A 24,114-nucleotide genomic window follows, 5' to 3' on the forward strand; every position below is an offset into this window, starting at 1 on the left:
GGGGGGGGGGGGTGGCGGGTGGGACTGCACTCCCTGTTTCCATAAGACGGAGAGTGTTGATTAATGAATGCGCTTTCTTAAGACACTCACAGTGTCTGGCCTCCGGGCGATGGCTGAGGTCCCATGCCAGGAGGTGGTGGCCGTGAAGGGCAGGTGCGACACCCCAGCTGAGAATGGAGAGGCTGAGTGAGCCCTTCTGGGGCTTCAAGGGCATCGTGTGTAGCCAGAGGAGTGGGTGCTGTGTGGGGCTCCCAAATCCAGAAGCAGCAAAGACATGTGGGTGTGGGAAGCCTGGGGGTCAGTGGTTGGCTGGAAAGAGTGGGTGGGTGTGGGTGTGAGTGTGGGTGTGCTGAGCCCCAAGGACCTCTCATCTCTAAGCGTCCCTGGTCACCCCTCTAGGGGGCTCTCCTTTTCCTCTGGCTCTGAGGATGTCCTCCGGCCACTTCTTGGCATTGTTGCTATGTGCTGGGACCTATGTTGGTGAGCGATGTCACCTATCCCTTTGGCCCTGAGGCTCCTTGTACACACCCTGCACTGGACCTTCCACCCAGAAAGACCGACGTTCTTGGTGGAACTGACGTCACTCCAGAGACCCTGGTGTGCTGGAGACACTTGCGTAAGGGGTAGACTGGCTGGACAGTGGGCAAAGAGGATAGGAACCTTCTCATAAGAGCTAGGGTTTTCCTTAGGAAAACCTTGTGGCCTGTGACCACAGCACCCTCTACCATCCTGCTTCTCGGCTAAGCTAGATCTGCACCTTGTAATCTGCACCTCGCCTTCCTTCTGGTAAGTTCTAAGAGAGGGTGGGGGCCAGTGGCTAGCCCCTCTGCCCCCTGTGCCAGGCCTTCTCCTGCTTTGTACAATGAGGGTGCTGGGCTTAATGATTTCTCTAGGTCCTCACAGCTTGGACTGAGGGGCCAGTTCAGAGTTCCAAACCAATCTGCCACATAGTGATAATGGCAGGAAGTAGTTTTGGTTGGTGGCTTCCAGAAGCAGGCATGTCCCCTGGTGTTGCCTGGTCCTCCAACCGGCCTCTTCCTCCACAGTGTGTGTGTGGGGGTGTCCTTTCTGAGTGCTGCCACTCAGGTGGGATGAGCCTTTGAGGCTGGCCCTTGTGAGCTGGGACTTCAGGGCCCCCTTGCTACCACATCAGCACCCTCCTCAGACAGAAGGTGCTCAGCTGTCACTGGGGCCCTGTCACCCGTTCCTTACCCAGCACCATGTGGTGTGGACGGGACAGTGGCCCTTTGTTTTTGGTCAGGCACTAGTTCTATCCCCCTGGTGTAGCTCGTGGCCCGTGAGGGGGCGGTGTCTCTCAAACTGTTCTTACCAGGCATTGCTGGGCTCCCAAAAGTGGGAAGCGGGGGTGACAGATGGCTGCAGAAGAAGGAAGGTGCTAGGAAGAGAGGAGAGAAAGAGGCTACTGCCACGGAGGAAGTTCAAGGAATCCAGAGGGAGCCAAGAGACAGCAGGCCTTGCCAGGTTCCCCGAGAGGAGACCCGGGCCAGCCCTGGAGTGGAGAAGGCCTGAGAGGCATGAGGAGTGGGGGCTCTGTCAGCTGCCTCCCCCGCGCAAGTCAACAGACAGATGGACAGACAGACAGACAGGAAGTGCAGAGAGAGATGCCGAAGAAACATGTAGAAAAAGTCAAGGGAGAGGGAGGTACAGGGGCAGGTCATTATGTGCCCCTTGAGCAGACCCACGCCCCCTCTGTCCTTTCGCTTCCAAGAAGGAAGGTGCTGTGTCAGTCTGGCCCTAGCTGAGGCACTCCTGGGAGGTCGCGTACCATTTCTGTTCTCAACTGACTGTAGCTGAGCCTCCTGCAGACCTCTCTGGGTGGAGGGGTAGCAAGACCCCTCTGGGACAGGGCCAGAGCTTTCCAGCCTATCTGTGATGGTTGATGGTCAATATTTGTGGCCCAGGTGGGGAGGCCCAGTGAGTGTACGAGGGAGCTGGAGGTGTGTACGGCCTGTGGTTTGGGGAAGGGTGTGTGTGTGCACGCACACGCATGTACGTGTTGTTTCCGAAGGGGACAAGGTGGTCCAGCGGGGACTGGTGCGGCCCACATCCCTTCCTTAAAGGGCAGAGTAAGCAAGAGGAGGGATGCCCCCCATGGGGACCTCTCACCAGTTCCTAAAAAAAGAAAAAGAAAAAGAAAGAAAAAGAGGAAGAAGAAAAAAAAGGGGGGCGGGGGAAGACAAGACAAAAGAAAAAAGGGAAAGAGAAGAAATCAAGCAAAAAGAAAATCCCAGAGTCTGGTGAGGGAAAAAGGCATAGTTAATGGCTCCCATCTGTGGGGAAGTGATGTGTTCACGGAGGTGAGAGCTGCCGGGTCTCACTGGAAGGAAAGGAAAGAGGTAGCATCGAACCATCCCAGCAGGGGCTCTGGGCTCATACTTGAAGGTTTACTGTTTGGTCTTTGAAATCTCCAGTTTGTTACAAGAAGCAGGAGGCCCTGGGAAGGAGCAGGGCCCACACCGTTCCCTGCATTCTCGCTCGTGAGGGAAACCATGGGGTGGTGGGTTCAGGGGTCTAGTAACTTTCCTTTTGTCTTTGTAAAAAGATGTGAGCATCATGGAAGTTTCTATCTCTTTTAGGACAGCCCTTGGGTTCTCTTTAGAACGTGACCAACATAGTGGGAAGTTCTCATTAGAACATACAGAAGGGAATTTATTTTTCCCAGCTTCTCAGAGGAAGGAGGAGAGAGAATGTGGACTGGATCAGGCTAAGACCTTCCAATCCTGAGGCCTGTTCAGAAAAGAGCAAAGGTGCTTTGGGAACAAATGGAAATGTGGCAGAGTTCAGGCTCAGGGTGTAAGGAGGACTCCAGTTTGAGGAACATCTCAGACACCTCTAACACCGTGGGCTCAGGGCCAAGGCCTATGGGGTAGGTAGCCCCTGAGCAGAAGCAGCTGGCCACCACCGAGCCCACCTGGGAACTTGTGACCGTGGCCTCCGAAGCCCACATCTGGTCTACTGCCTTTGGAGACCACCTCAAGGGGAGTTCTGGAAGCTGCCACTTTAGTCCCAAGTAGGTGGGTTGGATTATTCTGCTGCAACTAATGCCAGAAAGGCACTTGCCTCCCCTTCCAGGCCTGGAAGGCAGCCCTGAGCCTGCATGCCTCCCTTTGGCTGCCCCACAGAATACCGACCAAGGCCCTCCCTGACACCAGACACCACCAGGAGCGGCCCAAGTTCATGAAGAACCATCGGCAAATGCAGCCAAGTTCAAGGAAAGAAAACCAATGACAGAAGGAGCACTAAATGAAAACCAAAAAACCAAACGAAGAAAAGAACAGAAGGTCCAGCAGTGCCATGGATTCAGTACATTTCGCAAGAGAGTATGGCTTTGGAGAGACACACCGTCTGGGCGGGAAGGACCGGACAGGGCAGTAAAGGAAGGACGGAAAAGCCACGGTGAGCAGAGGGTGCAAGACTGGAAAAAAGAGAAGGAAGAGTCGGGGAGGCTTTCTCTCCCCCAGAGATGCCATTTATGAGAGAAAAGGGGACTCAAGACTCACTCCCAGCGGCACTGGTGGGATTGGCAGCAGAGAGAATTACGTGAGTAGGGGTAGAAAGATTGGTTACGTCATGGAGCTGGCTGAGGACCGAAGACCGCCGGCGCACAGCACCCTGAAATGAACCGCTTCTCTTGAAGGTACTCACTACCTCCATCTGTGGGAGAGAAAATGAGATAAAGTTTGGCTTGCACTGTTGTCCCGGCTACCGCACGGGGGTGGGGCTGGGTGAGGACAGGGGCCACGCTGGGGACATATTGTGACAGCAAAGCCTCATCTAGGTCGCCCCGCTCCCCGGGAGCTGACAGTGCTTCTGATGGGGCCGTGGTCACGGCTGAGGGCGGCGTCTGTGTCACCACCAAGAGAGGGAGGGTTTGCTGAGCGAATGATTAGTACTCAGAAGACCAGGAGGGCTGGGGCGGTGGTGAACCGTCGGGGGCACACTGCAACCATTGTAGAAAGAGCCATTTGCATTCACCATATGCTCACTGCAAGCCACTTGTCAACAAATACCTGTGCCTGGCAATACTTCGTTATCCTACGTCAGTAGTTCTCTACCCTTTTTCCTGCCCCAACAGACTGGAGGGATCGGACATGCTCCCATTAGGACGAGACTCCCTGCGGCTGTGCTCCTCAAGAGTGTGGGTACAGGCGCCCTTCCCCAGCCTGTCCTTGCTTTACATCGCTCTAAGCAACAGACATCTATCGCTTCTCACTACGCTGGCCTGTCCTGCCTTGTGGGGAGGGGTAGCCATTGCTCTCGTTCTGCGGCTCGTCCAAGTGATTGAGGGGGCACCCCTGTGGGCAGCCTCAGTGAAAGAATGGACTTAAAAAGAGAGAGGGAAGATTTTGCAAAAGCACCTGCTTTGTCTTATCGGGCTCCTTTCTATGGAGCCACAGGAGTGGCAGGAGGGAGAGCAGAGAGATCGGAGGGTCGTGGGAGCAAAGATGGCTTTTGCTTTGTCCCCCACCCTTGAAACTTCCCAGGTGTCAGAAGGGAAGTGGGGCTATGGGAAATGAGTACCATGTGGCGAACTCGCTAGGAGTCCCGGTGTCTTCTGACTTCCTGACCCCATTTTTCACTGGCCTCGAGGTCTGGGGGGTGAAATCAGACTTGTGGCTGAGTGGCCATAGTGAATGTTTCCCCCTCGGAGACTGTGTGCCTGGATTCCGGGGAGGCTGGCTCAGCATGGCACACTTTTGGCTGCCTCTTTGGGAATGCCTTCCAGGGGTGGGGTGAAGTGGAGTCTTTTGGCTTGAGAAGGTGGGTCTGATTTCTGGAAAGTGCCATACGGTTCACTGGATGACATGAGCAGCAAGCAGATATGCAATTCTGGAGCCTGATGCACACTGGCCCAGAGCAGGGTGTCTGACATGGGGCCAGACTTCTTGGAAGAAGGCAGCTCGAATGCTCGGACTCCCCTCACCCCAACCAAAATGAAGATGTGCCTCATTTCAACTCCCAGACGCGCGGTGGAAAAGACTTTTGCCGAGCTCCCTTCCATCAACACAAGCCGCTCTTCAGCAAGGGGACCTCACTGCCAGGACTGAGACCCGCGCGTAAGGCACACTGTGCGGCCATAGGGGGCTGGCACAGTGTCTACTGTGCCCCAACGCACTGAAGGAAGATGACCCATGCTGTATGCCGCCTCCTCTATGGGGGGCCTCTCCTCCCTATATTGCCGAGAGGTTTCTAAGGTCTGTCTTGAGGAGCACTCTTACAGCAGCAAAGGCAACAAGGGAAGGAAAAGATGCTTTTCTTGCCTCTGATTTGACCTCTCCTCATGGTGTCCTGATGGGATGATGGTATCAGTCAAAATACCTCAAAATTGCCCCCCATCCCCCAAAAGCCCAGTTGCTGCTGAAGCTTCTCATTGGTTCATAATGGAATGTGAAGTAGACCGCATCACGACTGCTTCGAAAAGCTCCATGTTCTCAGTTTTAAGGACTCTTTTTTATTCCGGACTGATGCCCCCTAACTCTTTGGTGCGTTGATGTTAGTATGGAATGATGGTGAGAGCAGGTAGCAGGTTACAAAATGCCTTCACTTAGCAACGTAAAAAGCTGGGGAGCAACTTTGGTGTTCGCAAAATCCAGAAATCTAGGGTCAGCTGCCTAAAGCGTGTTTCCCTTGGCTTGGGGGTATACATATAAGGTGGGGGGGACTTTATTTCTGTTTTGCAAGCAGGTATTTTGAATCAAAAAGAACAGATGCTCTCAAATTAGCTGAAGTAGCCAATTGGTTCGGTATTCTTGAGGAGCCTGAATTGGATGTGACGGTCCTGTGGAGGGAAGCGTGGCTCTATGGAGAGGACAAGGCATATGCTGGCGGATCAGGGGATGGAGACTCTCACTGGGTGACCTGGGGCAAGACCCCTTCTCTCTGGGGCCCATTTCATCATGTACAGAGTAGGGACCTGACCGGCCAGTGTTTATGTGGGCGGTGATAATCAGAATGGCCTGGAACTCCAAGACTCTGACTGAGGAGACCCACTCTACTAGCCAGGCAGCAGGGCAGGCCCAAGAGCCCCTAGCCACACAGAAGACACGGACATACAGCTGGCTGGGCACCACCGACCTGCCCCCAGATGCCTCACATTAGGCAGGGCTGTGGTCAGCTGCTAGAAAAGTGGGCAGGTCAGCTGCTAGAAAAGCGACCACCACCTTGGGCTCACTAGAAGAAGAAGGTCCTGCCGCTCCTGCCGCCGCCCCCCTCCCCCCACCCCCCTGCCGCCATCTCAGGCTGGCTCTGGGCTCTGCAGCTGAACTGGGTGTGAGGCAGTGAGGGGAGACCTGGACATCTGGCTACAAAGTTATTTCTGCTCCTCCCCTGGGCGCTCAGTGTTCCATTCAGACCTAAGACATTCTTCCCTGGCCATGCTGGCCTAGGTGCTCAGGACGTGAAAATGAATGAGCCAGAAACCTGGCCTCCTGCTTCTCCACTGGAGAAGCCCCTTGCATCCCTGGGGAGCTCCTTAAACATGGATTTATTGGGGACCACCTCACCCAGTGCTACAATATCCCAAGCCCTGGGAGCAGCCCAGGACTCTGCAGCTTTGGAAAGTTCCCTGGGGTGTTCTGCTCCTCTCTGATTCTAGTGCCCTGGGCTGAGAGCCCGGACAGCTGTGCAGGACCTACAGGGGCGGGAGGGAGTGGGCTCTGAGAAGGATAGGCTGCTGTGGGAGAAGGAGGCTCCCCAAGGGGCACAGTGGGAGCTGGGGAGTCCTGGGGCCCCGGATAGTGGCCAGCATGGTGGCAGAGCGAATGCATGTCTGGAAAAGCAGCAGGGTTATAGGGCCACTGGATGTGCAGGATGACGCTAAGAGGCAGGGTCTTGAAGGCCACAGTCAGGGCTCTGGTCTTGACCCTTAAGACAGGAAGAGAGGCTACACGGGCCATGGTGTGGATGGGGTTGTTGGAGGGGCTAGCTGAACAAAGGGTGGGGCAGCAGGAGGGAGGCTGAGACCTTGTGGTTGAAGCTGAGGCTTGGGGAGGAAAGAAGTGGGGAGCCCAGAGCCTGAGCCCTGTGAGACTTCCGGGGATCGTATGGCGATAGCCGGCAAGCGGTGTATGCTGGAGCGTCAGACCCCGGGCAGGGGAGGCACCGGCTGCTGAGGGCGCTTTGGGATGAGCCTGTAGTGCCGTGTGACAGACTGGAGGCCAATACTGGGGAGAGGTGTGGTCTCAGGTCGTGCCCCAGGCCCAGGCGCCCTCAGTAGGAATCTGCAGAAGGACGGGGCTAAGTACATGGGAGTGTTCTTCCCACTGGTGGGACTCCCAGGAGGAAGAGCAATCGGAGCTGGGTCAGGGGCATGGGGGCTGGGGGTCCTGGACAGAGCATGGAGAACGACCAGAGGTGGGGCTGTGGGAAACACAGGAGTGACAGAGAGTGACAGGTGTCACTAGGGGCTAGGGAGGCAGCGGGGAGACTTGATCCAGGCAGACACTGGTGGCTAGGCCGGGAGGATGGGGGGCAGGGGTGGCTGGACTGGGGACATGCAATCGAGGGGGCAGAGCTGAGCCAATGGGCCATGCTAATGTACCAGCTGTGTGGGGAGACAGGAAGAGCGTTTGGGGCTCTGGCTGGCTCAGTGGAGGTGACAGAGCCGTCGGTCAGGAGCTGAGGGGCTGGAAGCACGTGGGCTCAGGGACTGTGGTCTGGGCCAAGCCCACTGTGGGCATCTTGGTTCAGGCGTGGCACTCTGGGGTTTCCGGTCGGGCAGAGGAAGAGATGGGAAGTGAGGGGCACTGGGTCGCCATCGGAAGGCTGCAAGGGAAGGAGCAGGCAGTGGGGAATTGGCCAAGAAGTGTCCACAGGACCAAAGGAGAGGCTACAGGAGATGCCGAAGGAAGGGCGGCTGCCGCTGAGAGAGGCCGAGGGCTGGGGCTCAGCTCTCGCTTGCTCTTGCTTCCTTCCCCGTACAGTGCCCCCAGGTCTGTGGGATTTTCAGCATGTGATGGTCACGGCCGAGGGGACCAAGGTCTCAGCAGAAAAGTGGGGGTGCCAGGCAAGTGCGGCTGAGGAGCAGACGGCAGGATGGAGGGGACAGCAAGCCACCACAGAGAGCAGGGGTGATTGCGCTTATGGAAGGGTGCTGGGGAGAAGGATGGACGGACAGCCTGAGTCCGGGAGCTAAGAGTAAGCCTTACAGGCCTTGGTGACACCTGCCTCTCAGATGTTGAGGGCAGAGGCCAGGCTGTGGTGGGATCAAAAGTGAGTGTAAGGAAAGGATGTGGAGAGACAGCAAGTACAGAACATTCCGGCAAGAAGGCTAGCTGGGAACGGTTGCAGGCAAAGAACAGGGTTTTCTCTGGAAGGCCAGTCTCATGAAGCCTTGGAAGGTGCCCACAGCTGAGTGGTCATTGTGACTATCTGACTTCATGGAGGCCCTGAGCTCCGCCAGTTCTGATATGTGGCCATTGAGATGCACAGAAAGGCCCAACTCTGTGGCCGGAGTCCGCTTCCAGAGAATTCACAATATAACCCATGAACAGTGAGCTCTCCAAAGGCTATTTGTAATGGGCATCTATCTCATCCCAAGAATGTCACCTCCCTGTGACCGGGCTGTTTCGGGCAAATAAGGCAAGGCCCAGCAGCTACCCAGACAGTGGGTGGTCTGTGCTCCCCCAAGAGACAACTACTGGTCACAGCACACACCTTTAGCATGGGGGGGGGGGCTGGGCTCTGAGGGATGTGGCAGAGACAGGCCATCATGGCACCACAGCGGCCAGCAGGAGCATCTGGGGATGGCCCTTGTCACTGTGGCAGCAAGACCCAAGGGTTTCCCTGTTGTTAGGGGGCTCATCTCACCCACTGTCTGCCTCTCGCTTGCTTGCCACCCTGTCAAGGTGGGACAGTCAGAGTAGCCAAGTGGCACGGTGGCTTACCTGCGTCTGAATCCGATTGAGGCCCCGGAACCAGAGGATCTGGCCTCTGCGGAGCTCCCGCTCTGCGTGGTCAATCTCTTCCTCCCCCTCGGCCAGCTCCTCATCCATCATCTCATCCTTCCCGGGCCCATGCCCTGCTTCCTTCAGACACTTGAGCTGGCTGGTGGGGATGGTGGCGATGACCTGGGGGCCCAGACGTGAGGGACACCAGAGACAGGTGGCTGTCAGAGCAGGGCTGGTCCTTTCAGGGTGGGAGCTCTGCTGGGGTCGGCAAGGGACCCAAACCTCCCACCTCCCTCTGACACAGGCTCAGACTGGTGTCTATGTACCATTGTTTCCTCAATGCCTCTTCCCTGCCGGCAGACCCAGGGATGGGACGTCCCTTTCTTTTCCCCGAGGCTGCATGCCTGGGCCATCTTTGCTAGCCTCTCTCCTCTGACTGGGAGCCATCCCTGGGGAGCAGGGGGTGGAGGCCGTTGGGAGCAAGGAGTGTTTTCCAGCGAGGGGCGGTCTGGCCTTGGCCCCCATCTCCTGAGAGGGGACCTCTAGGCCCCTGGTGCATCCTGCCCGATGAGAGGGTGTCAGTCTCCCTGGGACTGAGCTGGGCCACACCTCTCAGCTTCATGTCCGGGGGCGGGTGCGTGGCAGGGGTGCAGAGACTCAGTCTCTGAGGTCAGCCCCGCGGGAGCTCCAGGCCAACGGGACCAACCCCGCACTGAAGTCCCCGGACACCACCACTCAGGGAAGCTTCCCTGGTGGCAGGGCCCCTGGCAGGCTGTCACACAAGGCTGCGGGAGAAACGGCACTGCTGCACGCCTCCCTGGCAGGGGACCTGGAAGCTCACGCCTGGTCTCTCCTGGACCTGGCCCTGCATAGGCTTGATCTTGGACTTCCAGCTTCCAGAGGCGTGTGAGAATAATACCTGCTGTTTAAGCACCCCCCCCCCCCGAGTCTGTGGTATTTTGCTGTGTCTGAGGTGACTGAGACACAGGGCAAAGTGGATCCTGGACTTGGCTTCCTACACCCATGTTCTAGAACTGCAGAGCAATGCTTTCAGAAGCCTCTTGTGCACCTATGACTTGGGCTGTTTCTTCCTGACATAATCTTTGGCTGCCACAAGCCTCCCTCTGCACATGGCTGTAACTGCCAAGGTCTTGAGGTATTCAACTTTCGCTTTCCATCATCTCAAAATATGTCTTTATTTTCCTTGACACTTTCTCTGCCCCTTGGTAGATTCAGCAGGGTGTTCTTTAGTTTCACGTATATGGGGATTTTCCAAGCCACCCCATTCTAGGGGACGATTTTTGGCTCCTATCATGAAAAGGGGAGTGGTGGGTGATTTTGCTGGGGCTTTGTGACATTGCAGCCATGGCCCTTTGCCTTTTCTCTGCTGACACAGAACGGTGACACGGTCCAAGCCTGAGCCTCGCTGTGCAGTGCTGCCCACCTCGAACACACCAACCCCCCACACCATGCCCAGCACTGTGTTGTTGTAGAGGAGATGGGTAAGGGGTGGGGCTGGGAAAGGTGACAAGGCAGACACTCACCTGTCCCCAGACCAGCTCCCCAACACCAACGAACAGGCACCAGAGCCACTGCTCCGTGGAAAGGGGGGAGCAGCTGAAGGGCTTTCCGCCGAACTGGACGATGACAATCTGCAGGTGTGCGGTGGGAGGGAGGCAGGTCCAGCGGCTGGCCCCAGCCAGGCACGGCTACTGAAGCCCCTCCTCCAAACCCTCAGGGACCACCCTCTAGGCCGCTCGGGCAGAGAGTCACAGGGGCTCCAGCTTCTGTAAACTTGATGCCTTAACACCGGCCCCGCGTGTGTGTGCTGGCTGCCCCAGGGACACGCCCCGCTAGCCTTGCCTGAGCCTCTCGCTGCCTTGTTGCCCCTTCCTACGGAAGAACCTCCTTCCCTGGGGTGAGCTTTTTCAACACAGACCATCCAAGCCAGAGCCCACGCTCCAACCACCCCCGTGACTGCCCCTGCTTAATTACCCAGGGCCAGGGCCCAGACAACCAGAGACAGTCCTGACCGGTCAGCACTGGGGATAGAAACCATGTCCAAAGGAACCTTCTGGGGTTCTGGTGGCCTCCCACCAAGGAATCAAGTGCTGGAAATGGGAGTGGCAGACTTGGAGGGAACTATGAGGATGTTTGTTCTGAGGAAGGCCCACTAAAGCTCTCTGGAACCCAGCAGGTGAAGCCAGGGCAAGGCCACAATGTTTGGAAGATGGGGACAGAGGACACGGGGTCACAGGGAACGCAGGCAGGCAGGTCACTAGCAGGGGCGGGGCATAGTCCCCTGCTCCCCCATCTGTTGTAAGAGTGGGGTCACTCCTCCTACCTGAATTGCAAAGGTGCCCAGGACGATGCTGCAGAAGATGGGGTTGCTGAAGATGCCATGGAAGACGTTTCGCTCACCATGGATCTTGCGGGCGTTGATCTCATTGAAGAGCTGCATCATGACGAAGGTGTTGAAGATGATGGTGTAGTGCTCTGAGGGTGGAGAATGCAGGGGTGCGTTCCTCCCACTGTCAATGTCGAAGAAGAGCTCCCCTGCAAGCCAAGGGACATGTGAGGGGAGTGGAGCCCTGAGTGGACACGGCTCCCAGGCAGTGTCGCCCCAGGGGTGTAGGGGGGGTCTGTGCTGGGGGCACATGCAACCCCCACCTTGTGGTGAGATGGCCGAGGGAAAGTAATGAGTCCCACCCCATAACGTGGGCTCGGAGCCAAGGCCTGGCCCACGGCTCTGGGGCAGAAACCCCAGGGCAGGAACGAAGACGCCAAGACAAACTGTGCATGCCAGGTTGAGCTAGGGGTGGGCTGGGGAGGAATCAGAGGCTGCGGGCTGGCCCTCCTTGGCCCTGTCCCCAAGCCTGGGCAGCCAGGTGGAGGCCCTCAGGCAGAGCACGAGAAGCTTCTGTTCCCGAGAAAGCAGAGAAGGGCCTTCTGACGAACTCTCCCCCCACCCTCGATCCTGACATTTGTCATCCCCCCAACACTGTGACTCCTGTCCCTCAGCAAACACTGTCCTGGAGGACGGCACTGGTGACTTACCGAGAGTGCCCAGGCATGAGGGAGAGGGGCCACAAACAGACAAACCGACAAACCCAGCCCCTGTGCAAATGATGGAAACTGCCAGATACAGAAGCTGCCTCGAGGCCAGCATAGCTGCCATTGGTGAGGCCTTGGGCCTCCCGCTCAACTCTTTCCACAACTGCCTTCTCTTCCTGCCCTCACCCTCTTCTTGCTTCCTGAGTCTTAGTCCTCCTCCCCCCTCCTCTCTCTGTCTTCCCTCCCTTCCTCTATCCCCCTTCTTCTTCCTCCTTCTCTCCCCCTTCCTTCCTCCCCCTTCTGCTCTCCCTCCGCCTCCCTTTCTTTCCTCTTCTTCTCCCTCTTCTTCGTCCTTTCCTCTGGCCTCTCCTTCGTCTTCTCTGTCTTCCTTCCTCTGCTTCACCTCCTATTGCCACTCTCTCTCCTACCCTCCTCTTCCCTCCCCCTCCCTCCACCTCTCTTTCTCCTGACCCTCCTCTTTCCACAGCTTCCAGCGGTCATTGTCCCCCTGGAGAAATGGTCGTGGGGTGCGTGGATGAATGGCTGTGATCTGGGTCTGGGTGAAGGATGAGATGTGCGGTCTGCTCTGTGGAGCAGTGGACGGTATCTCAGCTGCTCGGGGGCCTGGGACCCCTCACTGGAACATACACAGAGAGGGACGGCAGGGAGGGGCCGGGTGACGGGTCCTCACAGGAACCTGAGTTCCTAGGTGTTCCTCTGTCCCTTCCAGCACCAGACAGGGTCTGATCCTGCGAGGCCAGCAGCTGTGCCGTGTGCCCCAGGGTGGACCTACCGACGAACAGCAGTGTGAAGATAATGGTGAGCTGGTACGCCGCGTGGCCCAGAATATTCTTCATCATGGTGCGTGAGATCAGGGGCTTGTCCCGGCCGTACGGTTTCCGCAGCAGCAGCGCCTCGGTGGGTGGCTCCGTCGCCAGGGCCAGAGAGGCAAACGTGTCCATGATCAAGTTCACCCACAACATCTGCACGGCTTTGAGAGGAGAGTCCTGTGGAGAGGAGGCAGTCACCCTCACGTGGGGCCGGGAAGCCCCCTGGCCCACCGCTCCCGGGAAGAAACTCAGCTTGGGGGCAGTGTCGCTGGCTTGACATGCAGCAAATCCGACCTTCCCAGAAAACCGTGACATCCCCATTCCCATTGTTGCACTTTCAGATTCCTGCTCTTAAAATGTCGCCACTCTCCCTTCTCACCTGGTAGTGGTGATCTAGGAGGCTCACAAGCCCGTGTGTTGCCCGACTGTGATGGTGCTCTCCTGACCTCCCACACCCAAGGGGACTGCCCTGCACCCTCCTTCTCCTCCTCGCCTCTGAATGGGTTAGAAATCAGCCTCACGGAAGGTAGGCACAAAGGGCCACATACTGTGTGATTCCATTGCTATGAAAATTCCAGGACTGACAGATCCGCAGAGACAGAGAGCAGGTGAGTGGCTGTCAGGAGCTGGGGGAAGGGAGGGGGGGTGCCAGCTTTAGTGGGCACAACATTGTGAATGTACTGAGTGTCACAGAACAATGCACTTTCAAATGGCTATTATAGTGCACTTTATGTGATGTGAATTTTATCTCCATTAAAAAAGCCTTTCAAAGGGAGACAGATTCTGGGCATTCACTACTGGGGAGATTTGGACTACTGAAAATGGGGAGGGGGCTCCTCCAAATGTTTAAATATGGCGTTCCCATCGGAGCAGCACTTCCACTCCTAGATCCATACCGAAGAGAAGTGAAAGGTCCACACAAACACTTGTACACGCACATTCACAGCAGCGTTATCCACAGTCAACAAAAGGTGGAAGTGACCCAAACGCCCACTGATGGGGGAAGGGACAAATGAAAGGTGCTCTGTCCTTACAATGGCGCATTATTCTGCCATCAAAAGGAACGGAGTCCTGATCCATGCCATAACATGGATGGGCCTTGAAAACACGATGCTGAGTGAAAGGAGTGAGACGCAAAAGGGCACATGGTATTTGATTCCATCTGTATGAAATGTTCCCGAATGGCCACGTCTATAAACACAGAGAGCAGATCTGTGGGTGCCAGGGACTGGGTGAGGGTGAGGGGGAGTGGCTGCTACTGGGGATGGGGTCTTCTTAGGGGCGATGAAAATGTTCAGAAATGAGACAGAGCCAGTGGTCTCACACACTGAATGTATGACCTGCCGCTGAAGGTTTTGGTATAGGACTTATATTTCTATTAAAAAACATGGGCAACAAAGAAAAGACCCGGCTGTCACAGCCGAGCCCTCGAGCAGGCGCTCATTGGCCCGTAGGCAGGTGTAGAAGTAGGTCTCCCAGGCTCACTTTCCACACCGGGCTCCGGGTGCAGGAGACAGGAGGGGCCTGGGAAACCAGCTGCCTCCTGCAGGCCCCATGGCTTGTGGGAGAGAGAGCCCGGGGTCCTCCTCTGGCACAGCGGTCCCCAGTGCCCACCTGAGTAATGCAGGCACCCGTGAAGGCCACGATCACGGCCACCACATTGACGGTCAGCTGGAACTGCAGGAACTTGGAGATGCTGTCGTAGACGTTGCGGCCCCACATGACCGCCTTGACAATGCTGGTGAAGTTGTCATCGGTCAGGATGATGTCTGAGGCCTCCTTGGCCACGTCAGTTCCTGCGATGCCCTGGGGGGGGGCACACGCACAGTGTCCACAGGCCCCTTCCCCAGCCCCCTTGATCACTCAACCCACTGGGGCTTCCCGCACGGCTTGCCTTCCAAACAAGGCTCCCCACCAGCTAGAAACAGATCTTGTTTCATCCAGCACGACTTCCTACTCCAAGTGGCAGGTTGTCTCATGGCAAGGTAAGGGTCTTTGCTCATAAACAAAGAGGGTGCCGCCACCATGGCCACCAATGTGGCCTCATGTACAAGGCCCGGCTGCCACCACGTGGCCACCAGTCAGTCTTCTGTCCCGTGTTAGCATGCTAGAGCAGCTTGCTATACAAGGAGCTCCATGCGTCCTGGGCGGGGATGCCTTCAGCGGAGCAAGGACATGTCTTCCCGGCCCACACGCGGGTGCTTGGAGGAGGACCTCCTCCATCCTTGGGGCCCAAGCCCCTGATGCAAGGAGAGCCACAGCCATGCAAAGCCGCACACCCTGTCTGCTGCCCTGAGGCTGGGTCCTGTGCAGCTCAGCTCGGTGCTCACAGTGCCTGTGGGCTGTGGCTTGGTCCCCTTCTGGGTCCTGGGATCTGGGAAGGACTGGCCTGTGCCCCTGGTGCCCGTCCACAGTGGGCTACCATGAACGTGGCAGAGCGCGAGGGATCCTTAGCGGTAGGTGGGGAAAGGAGCTGATAGGGTTTCTGCACGGCCCTGTAGAAGGCCGTGGTGCCAGGGCCAGCCGCCTGGACAGCAGGGTCAGGGTTTGACAGAAAAAACTAGCTCCATATAAGCAACAGGAGAGAAACAAAGATGAAAATTTCACTGGGGGACTCCAGCAATCACACTTGGGGCTGCGGTGCACTTAGACTGAACCGGGACCGGCTGAGGCCCCACTGTCACCTCGAGCACCCCCCACCAAATGCCTTTAAACAAATCACATGCGTGTTCCCTGACCAGCGGAGCCTGTGGAGGCCTGAGAGGCCAGGAGGTGAGGGAAAGAAGCTTTAACACCAGCTCCCAGCTTTTTGCACAGAGCTGATGTCCTTGAGACACAAGACCCCACGTGGGGTGGTGAGCCAAGTGGGCACTGGGTGGCTTACCATGGCAAAGCCCACGTCTGCCTTTTTGAGGGCTGGCCCATCGTTGGTGCCGTCCCCGGTCACTGCCACCACCTGCCGCTGCTCACCAGTGCTGCTGTCAATGATCCCTGGAATGCAGAGGGGGGCGTCTGTGCCCTGGATTCCTGTCTGGGGGCTGTGGGGGACTGGTTGACTCAGGAAAACCCTTTGGGATTGCGACTGTGCGAAGTGCCCCCAATCTTCTCCACTTTGGTCACCTTTGTGGTCAAGTCCCTGGGCCTTAAGCAGCAGTCCCGCTCCCCTTCTCCTGCCCTGGCCCATCACCCAGTGAGGTGATACACGGTGGTGATTGGGTGGAAAGCAGGGGCTCAGCACCGTGTGACTTGGAGAAATATCTCCCTCTCCTGGGCCTCAGTTTCCCCCTCTGTTACAACAAGAGGCCATCCTCTACTGGCGTCTTCCACTCATGTTGTTAGAGAAGTGGAGGAGTGGACCCTGGCATGTCAGCCATCATTACCCCCATTTTCCTGAGGGGGAGACTGAAGTTCGGTGGGGCCATGTCCAGTAGCAGCACATCTACAGCCTGGGACCCCACTTCCTAGGTAGGCCCTGGAGCTTGGCTTTGGGATTCTGGGGGCAGACCACACCCAGCCAGTGGCATGGCACCCTGGTGAGGGGCAGGGGCAGTGGTGGGCAGGAGTGGGCAAGCTCCGTTACCTTTGACCAGAGTATGCTTGTCGGTGGGAGATGATCGGGCGAGGACCCTCAGCTTGGGCCACACCTTGTCCAGACGCTCCTGTTCTATCTGAGGGGGGAAGCACACAGATGCTGCAGAGCCTGGATGGGGTTGCTGAGCAGAGGTGGGGGGAGAACCAGCCAGAACCATGGACTAAGGTGGAAGGACGGCGGAGTCCGGGACTACCTCGCCTTTCTCATTGCGGATGCGCCGGTTGAACTCCTTCCCCTCCAGGCACAGGAAGTCCTCCCCAGGCTGGATGATGCCGCACTTGGCCGCAATGGCCCGGGCTGTGTTGATGTTGTCCCCGGTCACCATGCGGACAGTAATGCCAGCACGTTGGCATTTGCGGATAGCTTCAGGGACCTGGAAGAGACAAGAGAGATGGGTGTGGCCATTGAGGCAAGACACATCTGTGTCTGGGCTGTCCCCTTTCCTCCATCCGGATCTGCAGTACCCTCCCCCAACTGTGGTCCCTATGAAGGGTATCAGTAGGGAAAAGTGGCTTGTTTGCTCTACTGCCTGGTCTGCAGTGGGCAGGGTGCTTCCTTCATTCTCTCAGCACCTCTCCCCACCCCTGGGTGTTTCCTTCATTGTGCTGGGCCCCCGGAGCAGCGACGACTCAGATCCAGGCCCCAACGCCACGAATAAGGCTGGGAGAAGGCACTGGAACATTTACGCTGTTGAGGGGCACCACTGGAGTCGTGTCTGGAAAGGTGACCATAGAAATCACCCAGCTCCATCAACCTCATTTTCCACTGTGAAATGGAGACCCAGAGCTGCTGAGCCAGGAGTGGCCCTGGTTACCAGGCTGGCTGGCAAGGTGGCTGTGTCAGTTAGCTCTGGAAGAGTGAGAAAGGAACCTCTGTCCCCAGCTACCCTGCCAGATGGCAAAGCTGATGGCGGGCCTGTCCCTTTGGGGCCCTGACTCAGGGCAGGCTCCTGGTCATCAGCTGGCTTGTGGCCAAGCTCTGGGCACCCCTCACTTGCCCCCTTTTTACAACAGTGTCCAACCGGAGACATTTAGAGCTGTAGGCTCACAGGATAAGGTACTCTCACTACTCAACAGGGGGCCAGTAGCTGACGTGGAGGGTGGGGCAGACTGGTTATGGTGGTGTAGAAACGTCCGTGGTCAGGGTCCTGGGAGTACAGGAATGCTGCCTTCCTGGGTCTGTGAGACATTCTGACACCCACCAGCCTAGGAGCAGCACCGAACACCAGCCAGGGGCCTGCAGTCATGCAGGGGTGTGTGCGGGGGGGGGTGGCAGTGAGCAGCTCCATTCAGAAGGGGAAGGCTGGCAGGTCTATGCAAGGGCAACACAGCTTTAAGACTCAGTTTCACTGTGTGGACACAGGCCTCCTCCTCTGTACCTCAGTTTCTTCCTAGTCCGATGAAAGGAAAGGCCCAGACCCTGTGTCCGCAGGAGTGGCCCTGTCACCCACGGCAGCATCCTCTCCCCCTGCTCTTGTAGGCTGCTTTTCCCACTGTCCACCTTAGCTAGACCTGTCCCTCTGTTGGAAGTCTCCCCACCCCTGCTGCCACCTGCTTCCTCCCAGGCAGGCTTCCAGTCTCCTCAAAACGCAGGGCTGCACTGTCACAGATGGCCCACGGCTGCTGTCCGGATGTAGCAAGCATTGACTTTTGAATCAACGGTCTTTGGTACCTGACCCAGTGTGTGAATGAAGACCTGTCTCCTGAAGCTTTATATCATGAGATGGGTGCCCCTGGAAAGGCCCCGAGAGGACACAGAGGATCCCAAAGGGGAGGCTTGTTGGCTCCCTCCCTGCCTCTGGCAACCTGCACCCCCTGCGCCTCGAGCTGTTCCTGTGGGGCCTGGTATCCTGTAGCTGCCACCGGCGCTCCACTCCAGGGATCTGCCATCTTTATGGACCAACAAGCCTCCCCTTTGTTCCTTCACTCGACAGCCTGTTCAGCTTCTGCCCAGTTTCTCTGTTCCCTCTGCAGAAAAGCTCTTGGTAAAGTCATCTACACAAGCTGGCTCTCTGCCGGGACCTTTCTTTCAAGTCTCTTTGAAGGGTCCTCCCCCATTTGTCCTAGCTGTGCACTCACTCTGTGACATCACTCATATAAGGATGCTTCTGGAATTTCTCTCCTGCCAGGATCTTCTGCTTTGAGTGCTCTACTCTTACAGCTACCTACCCACTTGACATCTCTATGGGGATGTCCCAAAACTTACTCAGCCCCAACCAAACCCTCGACCGAGGACTGTGCCCTGCCCCCCAAACCTGTGTCCCCTTGGACTCCCAGCCCAGTGATGGCATGGCCATCCACCTGCGTCTCCGAACCAGAGCCCTGGGAGTGGTGCCTGACTCTTCCCTCTCCCTCACCACTCCCTCCAGTCCATCAGTCCTGCAGGGGTCATAGCCATTGAGGTTCTACTGGCACCGTCTCTCACCTGGAGGCCCTGGGTGGGTGCAAGGGCAGGAGGGCAAGGGGGATCGAGTGTGCCAGGGAGGTGTGATCTGGAGGACCCCAAGGCCCTGCCCTTGCCCACCTTTCCTAAGCTTTCTGGACTCCAGCAGGAAGTAGTGTGGAAGGCAGGAGAAAGGGGCCATGCTGTGGAGGCCAGATGGGAAGAAGGGCAGCCCCTCCACCCATCCAACAACCTGGGCCGCTCATGGAGAGGTGGGTGGCTACCTCGGGCCGCACGGGGTCTTCAATGCCCACGACGGCTATGCAGGTGAGGTCGCCCACGACTTCGTTCTCATTGTCCCAGTCAGGCTCCTGAGTGGCCGAGAAGTCCCGGTAGGCAATACATATGGTGCGGAGGCCGTCGCAAGCCATGGGCTCGATGATCTTCTTCACCATGTCGTCCCGGTCCCGAGGGCGAAAGCCACGCAGCTCACCATTGCTGTTTAAGATGTTGGTGCACCTGGGGCGGGGACAGAGCAACGCGAGTTGGTGCCAATGAGGCAAGGGGAGCTGGAGAGTCTCAGCGGGCATCAGTCTGAGCCCGCCATCCTGCATGGCAAGGAGGCTTCTCAGGGAGGGAGGCGTTCTGCTTCTGCGGGGCCTAACAATGTCCGCCCCCCGCCCCATCCCGCCGCTGCACGTTCTTCCTAGAACCTCAGAATATGACTATTTGGAAATAGGGTTGTTGCGAAGTTAAGACGAGGTCATATGAGTTTCCAATGGGCCCTTAATCCAATGACTGGTGTCCTTATAAAAGGAAAAGAGGACACATGGAGACATAGACACACACGAGGACTGGGCAATGTGAGGATGCGGGCATCTACACGCCAAGGGACTCCAATGACTGCTGGCTGCTTTGAAGGGAACACGGACCTGGCCACACCTTCACTGCAGACTTCTGGACTCCAGAACTGTGGGAAAACAGGTTTCTCTGTTTAAAGCCATCAGGTTTATGGCGGACCCAGGAGCTGGAAACTCATAGAGTTGTGTAGGCGAGGAGAGCGCCTTTTTGTGGATTCACTCATGTAAGTCTCACAACATTTCCAGGAGGTAAGTATTTGTGTTGTCTCCGTGTAGGAGGAAACTGAGGCCATGGCAGGGGAGTAACTTGGCGTTCGCATGCCAGCAAAGAGCAGAGCCAGGGCCCAACTACAGAAATCGGGCTTTTAGCCAGAGGAGAAGGGAAGCACAAAAAGAGGGCTGGGGCCTCCAAATCTGGCTAGGAGGAGGTGGCCTTTGCAGCTGGGGAGTCTGTGCCTGGGCAGAGCTTTGGGGGAGGACATTCATGCCTTAGAAGGTGGCTCTATAGAAAGTGATGGGGACTTGGGGGTGCGGTGCTTGGAGGCAGAGCTGCATGCTTCCCCCATTCAGGTTTTATAACAGCTTTATTGGGATATAATTCACACACCACACAATTTGTCCAATTGACATGTACGGAGGTGTGCACCTGTCACCACAGTCAATTTTAGAACATTCTCATCACCTCTAACAGAAACCCCACACAAGCGACACAAGAAATAAAGAGATAAACTGGACTTCAGCACTGGAAGACACTCGTGCATCCAGGGATGAATCAAGAGGACGAAAAGGGAAAAAAAAAACCCAACAATCAGGAGAGCGAAAAGACAGCCTGCAGGGTAGGGAGAAGATATTTACAAATCAGGGGTGTTAAGGGTCTGGTATCCGGCATACAGCTCAGCCACGAAAACCAAAGACAACAAAACAACAACTCAAATCAAAGATGAGCGAAGGACTTGAATAGCCTTTTCTCCAAAGAAGACACACAAATGGCCAGTGAGGGCACGGAAACGTGCCAACATCACTAGTCGTCAGGAAAGTGCAAACACAACCACCGTGATGGATTCACGTCCACTGGGTTGGCTATAATAATAATAATAATAACAATAATCGTAATTGTAATAACAAACAGAGAATAACACATGTTGGTGAGAATGAGGAGAAGCGGGAGCCCTCGTGCCTTGCCGGTGTGAATAGAAAACGGTGCACCCCTGTGGGAAAGTGTGGTGGCTCCTGAAAAAGTGAAACTATGTTCCCACAGGACCCAGCACCTCCACTTGTAGGCATATGCCCAAGAGCATTGAAAACACGTATTCAAACAAAACCGTCTACACCCATGTTCATGGCAGCATGATTCACAGGAGCCAAACGGTGGGAACAAGCCAAAGGTCTGTCAAAGGATGAACAGATACCGAAAGTGTGGTCTGTCCATACAATGGAATAATTTTTGACCCCAGGAAGGAATGAAGCGTCAATCTGCGTGACAATGTGGATGGACCTGGGCAACGTTATGCTCGGTAAAAGCCATACATTGTATGATTCCATTTGCATCGAATGTCCACTACAGGCACATCCATGGAGAAAGGACATGAGTGGCTGTCAGGGGCTGAGGAGGGGAGGTGGGAGTGGCTGTTTAATGGGAGAGGGTTTCCTTTGGGGGGTGATGAGAACATTCTGCAAGCGTGCTGACAGTGCACAACTCTGGGAATATACTCAGTGCCACCGCACTGTACATTTTGAAATGATTAAAGTGGCCAATTTGATGTTACGTCTACTTTACCGCAACAATGACCTTGGAACCCCGCATCGTGTGGCTAGCCGCCAGCCTCCCGGGGCGCCTGGCCCTAGGCTAGCCCTTGTTGCCCGCTCACTTTTTCAGCAAGATCTCTGAGGCGCCTTTGCTGAAGAGGCGGAAGCCGCCGTCAGGCATGCGGATGACCGTGCTCATGGACTTGCGGACGGAGTTGAAGGTGTAGACTTTGTAAAGCTTATCTTCTGGAATCTGCTCCCGCACAGGCTGGAAGTCCCGCTTCAGGTCCAGGACAAAGCCCAGCAGAGCACACTCTGTCTTGTTGCCCACTTGGCGTGGAAGAGCGCCTTCCTTCTCTGGAGGCTGTGAGGCAAGGAGAAGCAGCATGGCACAGGGGGCCCGAGTCCACTCTCCTTGCTACCCCCGGGGCCCCCGCCTGGCTGTGGCCACCTTGTCTCTAGGGTGTGGTGGTAGGGAGCTGAGGACGGCCTCCATGGGGACTAGATGGGCAGGCTCCCCACCATGCCCTGGGCTTGGAAGGGATTTCCAGAAGCTGCAGGTTCTGCCCAGCAGCCAGGGCAGGAGTCCAGACATGAGGCGGAAGCCGACCGGTATCGCAAAGACCACTGTAGCTCTGGCCAAAGGTTCTTAAAAGAGCCTACAGAGGCCCTGGTGACAGCCCCGCTGCGGTCTCTGGCCTGGCCCGCTTCCTCCATCCCGCCCCAGCTTGGCCCAGCCTGCTGCCCGCTCTCCGCTCACTAGTATTTTGGTGGTGTAGGCACTGTTGATGGAGATGGCGTGGACCAGGAGGTCGAGGATCTTGGGGGTCAGGGTGCTGGGGGCTGGAATCTCTTTGTAGTGGGTGTCCCCGAGGTAGGACTGGACCACGGTCATACGGTTGGTGGTGAGTGTGCCCGTCTTGTCTGAGCAGATGGCGGTGGCATTGCCCATGGTCTCACAGGCATCCAGGTGGCGGACCAGGTTGTTGTCTCTCATCATTTTCTGTAAAGGGCACAGACGGGGGCTTGGGTAGCCAGCTGTCCTTAGAGAGCTTGGCCCGTGGGGTAGGGGAGCAAGAGGTCATCAGCATGTCCTGTGTGACTCTGCTCTGCCCTGTCAGCTTTCCACGTAGCACTAACAGCCCAGGGGGCCTCAGTCTGCTGGCACATGCCCTCACTGGGCTGACGGGCTGACAGCAGTGCCCAAAGGCACAGCTTGGAGTGGCTGCTGGGTGGAAGGACTCTCATCAGACAGGCTAAGCAGTCAACTCTGGGCAGCCGCTCTGCCTGGAGGTCACCTGGGGCCTCCCTGCTGCCCACGACAACCCCCCTACCTGTTGCTCCCTCTCAGATCATCCCCAGGCTCTGCCATCTTCCACCCACAGTCTCCCAGTGTCCTCAGCCCTCTTCTGATCACCCATTTTCCCCCTGCACCCACTTCTGCAAGTGACACCAGCACCCTCAACTTCCCACCCTCATCCTGCAGACGCCAGGTCTGTCCCACCACCTGCCTGCTTTCCAGCTCATCTCACTGCTCCCCTGCTCAGCCACCCCCTTCCCCTGACTGATCTGAAATTTTCTCCATTCCTTGTCACACCAAGTTGCTTAATGGCTTCGAAGTCCAATTTCTGGGTCTGTATCCTGGTATCAAGGGACTCTTATTCCTATTGTGTTTATTATTATTACCTTGACAGAGTAAGCTAAGGAGATGGTGACAGCCAGAGGCAGGCCCTCCGGGACGGCCACAACCAGTACAGTGACGCCAATGATGAAAAACTTCACGAAGTACTGCACGTACACGGGCGTGCATTCCGCCAGCCACACCCGGCCGTCGACGACGAAGGTCTCAATCACAAAGTAGAGGACCAGGATGATGACAGTGATGGCAGACATCACCAGTCCTGCCAGGCCACAGGAGCCAAAGCGGGTGGGGGCAGGATGGGGAGTTAGCGGGGTGAGGGAGGGAGAAAGCAAGAGCGAGGGAGACGTAAGGGCGGCTGCACCCAGTGCCAGCTCCGGCTGAGGTTTGGAACCCATGCTCTCTGACTGCGGGCTGCACCAGACCCGGATGGCCACTGCTGGTCCCGGGTGGGGCCCCTGGCTGCCTGGCCCGCACGGCCTGGAACGTCCCTTCCCACTCCCACTTGCGTTCCACAGCCCGGCCTCACACCCGGGAGCCCAACATCCGTACCCAGTGGTGGCCCCACCTGCTTTCCCGATCTGCACGGCCAGTTTGGTGAGCTTGCCCTGCAGGACCGACTTCTCCTTCTTGGGCACACTGGCTTTCTTCTTCTCCCGTTCCTCCATCTCCCCACCCTCCGCGCTCTTCAGGGGCTGCATTTCCATGGCAACTGCCCCATCCTGCTTCTTAGCTGCACACAGAGGAACCCCACAGCCAAAGTTAGGGCCCAGGTGGCAGCTACAAGGGGCTGTCACAGGGAAAGACATGTCACGCTCTGTGAGAGGAAACAGAGCTTTGGGAGTTTCTGATTTCTGAGTGTGAAATAGCCCAGGGGCGTTCTCCTCTCCCTCCTCTCCCCTCAGCAGCCCAGGCCCTCCTGACATCGGTGGGAGGCTCCAGGGCCGTCTTGGCCAGGGCAGACTTGGTTCTCTCAGGGCCTCTCAGGGGAAAGGAGGACAGACACAGACAGGGTGGCCAGTCCCATAAGGCCCCAGATCTTGATATCTGACAGCAGAGGCCTGGGGCCCAGGGAATGTTCCAGAAACTTGAGCTGCCCCAC

General features: G+C 56.9%; 1 protein-coding gene across 5 annotated transcripts in view; it reads right to left on the reverse strand.

The window, feature by feature from the left end:
* Positions 1-24,114, reverse strand: part of ATP2B3 (ATPase plasma membrane Ca2+ transporting 3) — a 44,370-nt gene that overhangs the window by 9,234 nt on the left and 11,022 nt on the right. For 3 of the 5 annotated variants that reach the window (XM_040640200.1, XM_040640064.1, XM_040639979.1), the window contains 13 exons: positions 23,581-23,745; positions 23,060-23,274; positions 22,134-22,376; positions 21,496-21,737; positions 19,052-19,286; positions 16,579-16,758; positions 16,374-16,461; positions 15,678-15,784; positions 14,408-14,599; positions 12,757-12,970; positions 11,254-11,465; positions 10,454-10,561; positions 8,907-9,089 (listed from right to left, as the gene is read on the reverse strand). In XM_040640200.1, the coding sequence (XP_040496134.1) occupies positions 8,907-9,089; positions 10,454-10,561; positions 11,254-11,465; positions 12,757-12,970; positions 14,408-14,599; positions 15,678-15,784; positions 16,374-16,461; positions 16,579-16,758; positions 19,052-19,286; positions 21,496-21,737; positions 22,134-22,376; positions 23,060-23,274; positions 23,581-23,745 (2,384 nt within the window). Of the gene's footprint in view, positions 1-3,588; positions 3,676-8,906; positions 9,090-10,453; positions 10,562-11,253; positions 11,466-12,756; positions 12,971-14,407; positions 14,600-15,677; positions 15,785-16,373; positions 16,462-16,578; positions 16,759-19,051; positions 19,287-21,495; positions 21,738-22,133; positions 22,377-23,059; positions 23,275-23,580; positions 23,746-24,114 lie in introns of all 5 variants that reach the window. The other 2 variants (XM_040639912.1, XM_040640130.1) reach the window with 2 other exon arrangements.

Source organism: Ursus maritimus (genome assembly GCF_017311325.1).
Source record: "Ursus maritimus isolate PB19 chromosome X unlocalized genomic scaffold, ASM1731132v1 scaffold_X1, whole genome shotgun sequence".
Lineage (NCBI taxonomy): Eukaryota > Metazoa > Chordata > Mammalia > Carnivora > Ursidae > Ursus > Ursus maritimus.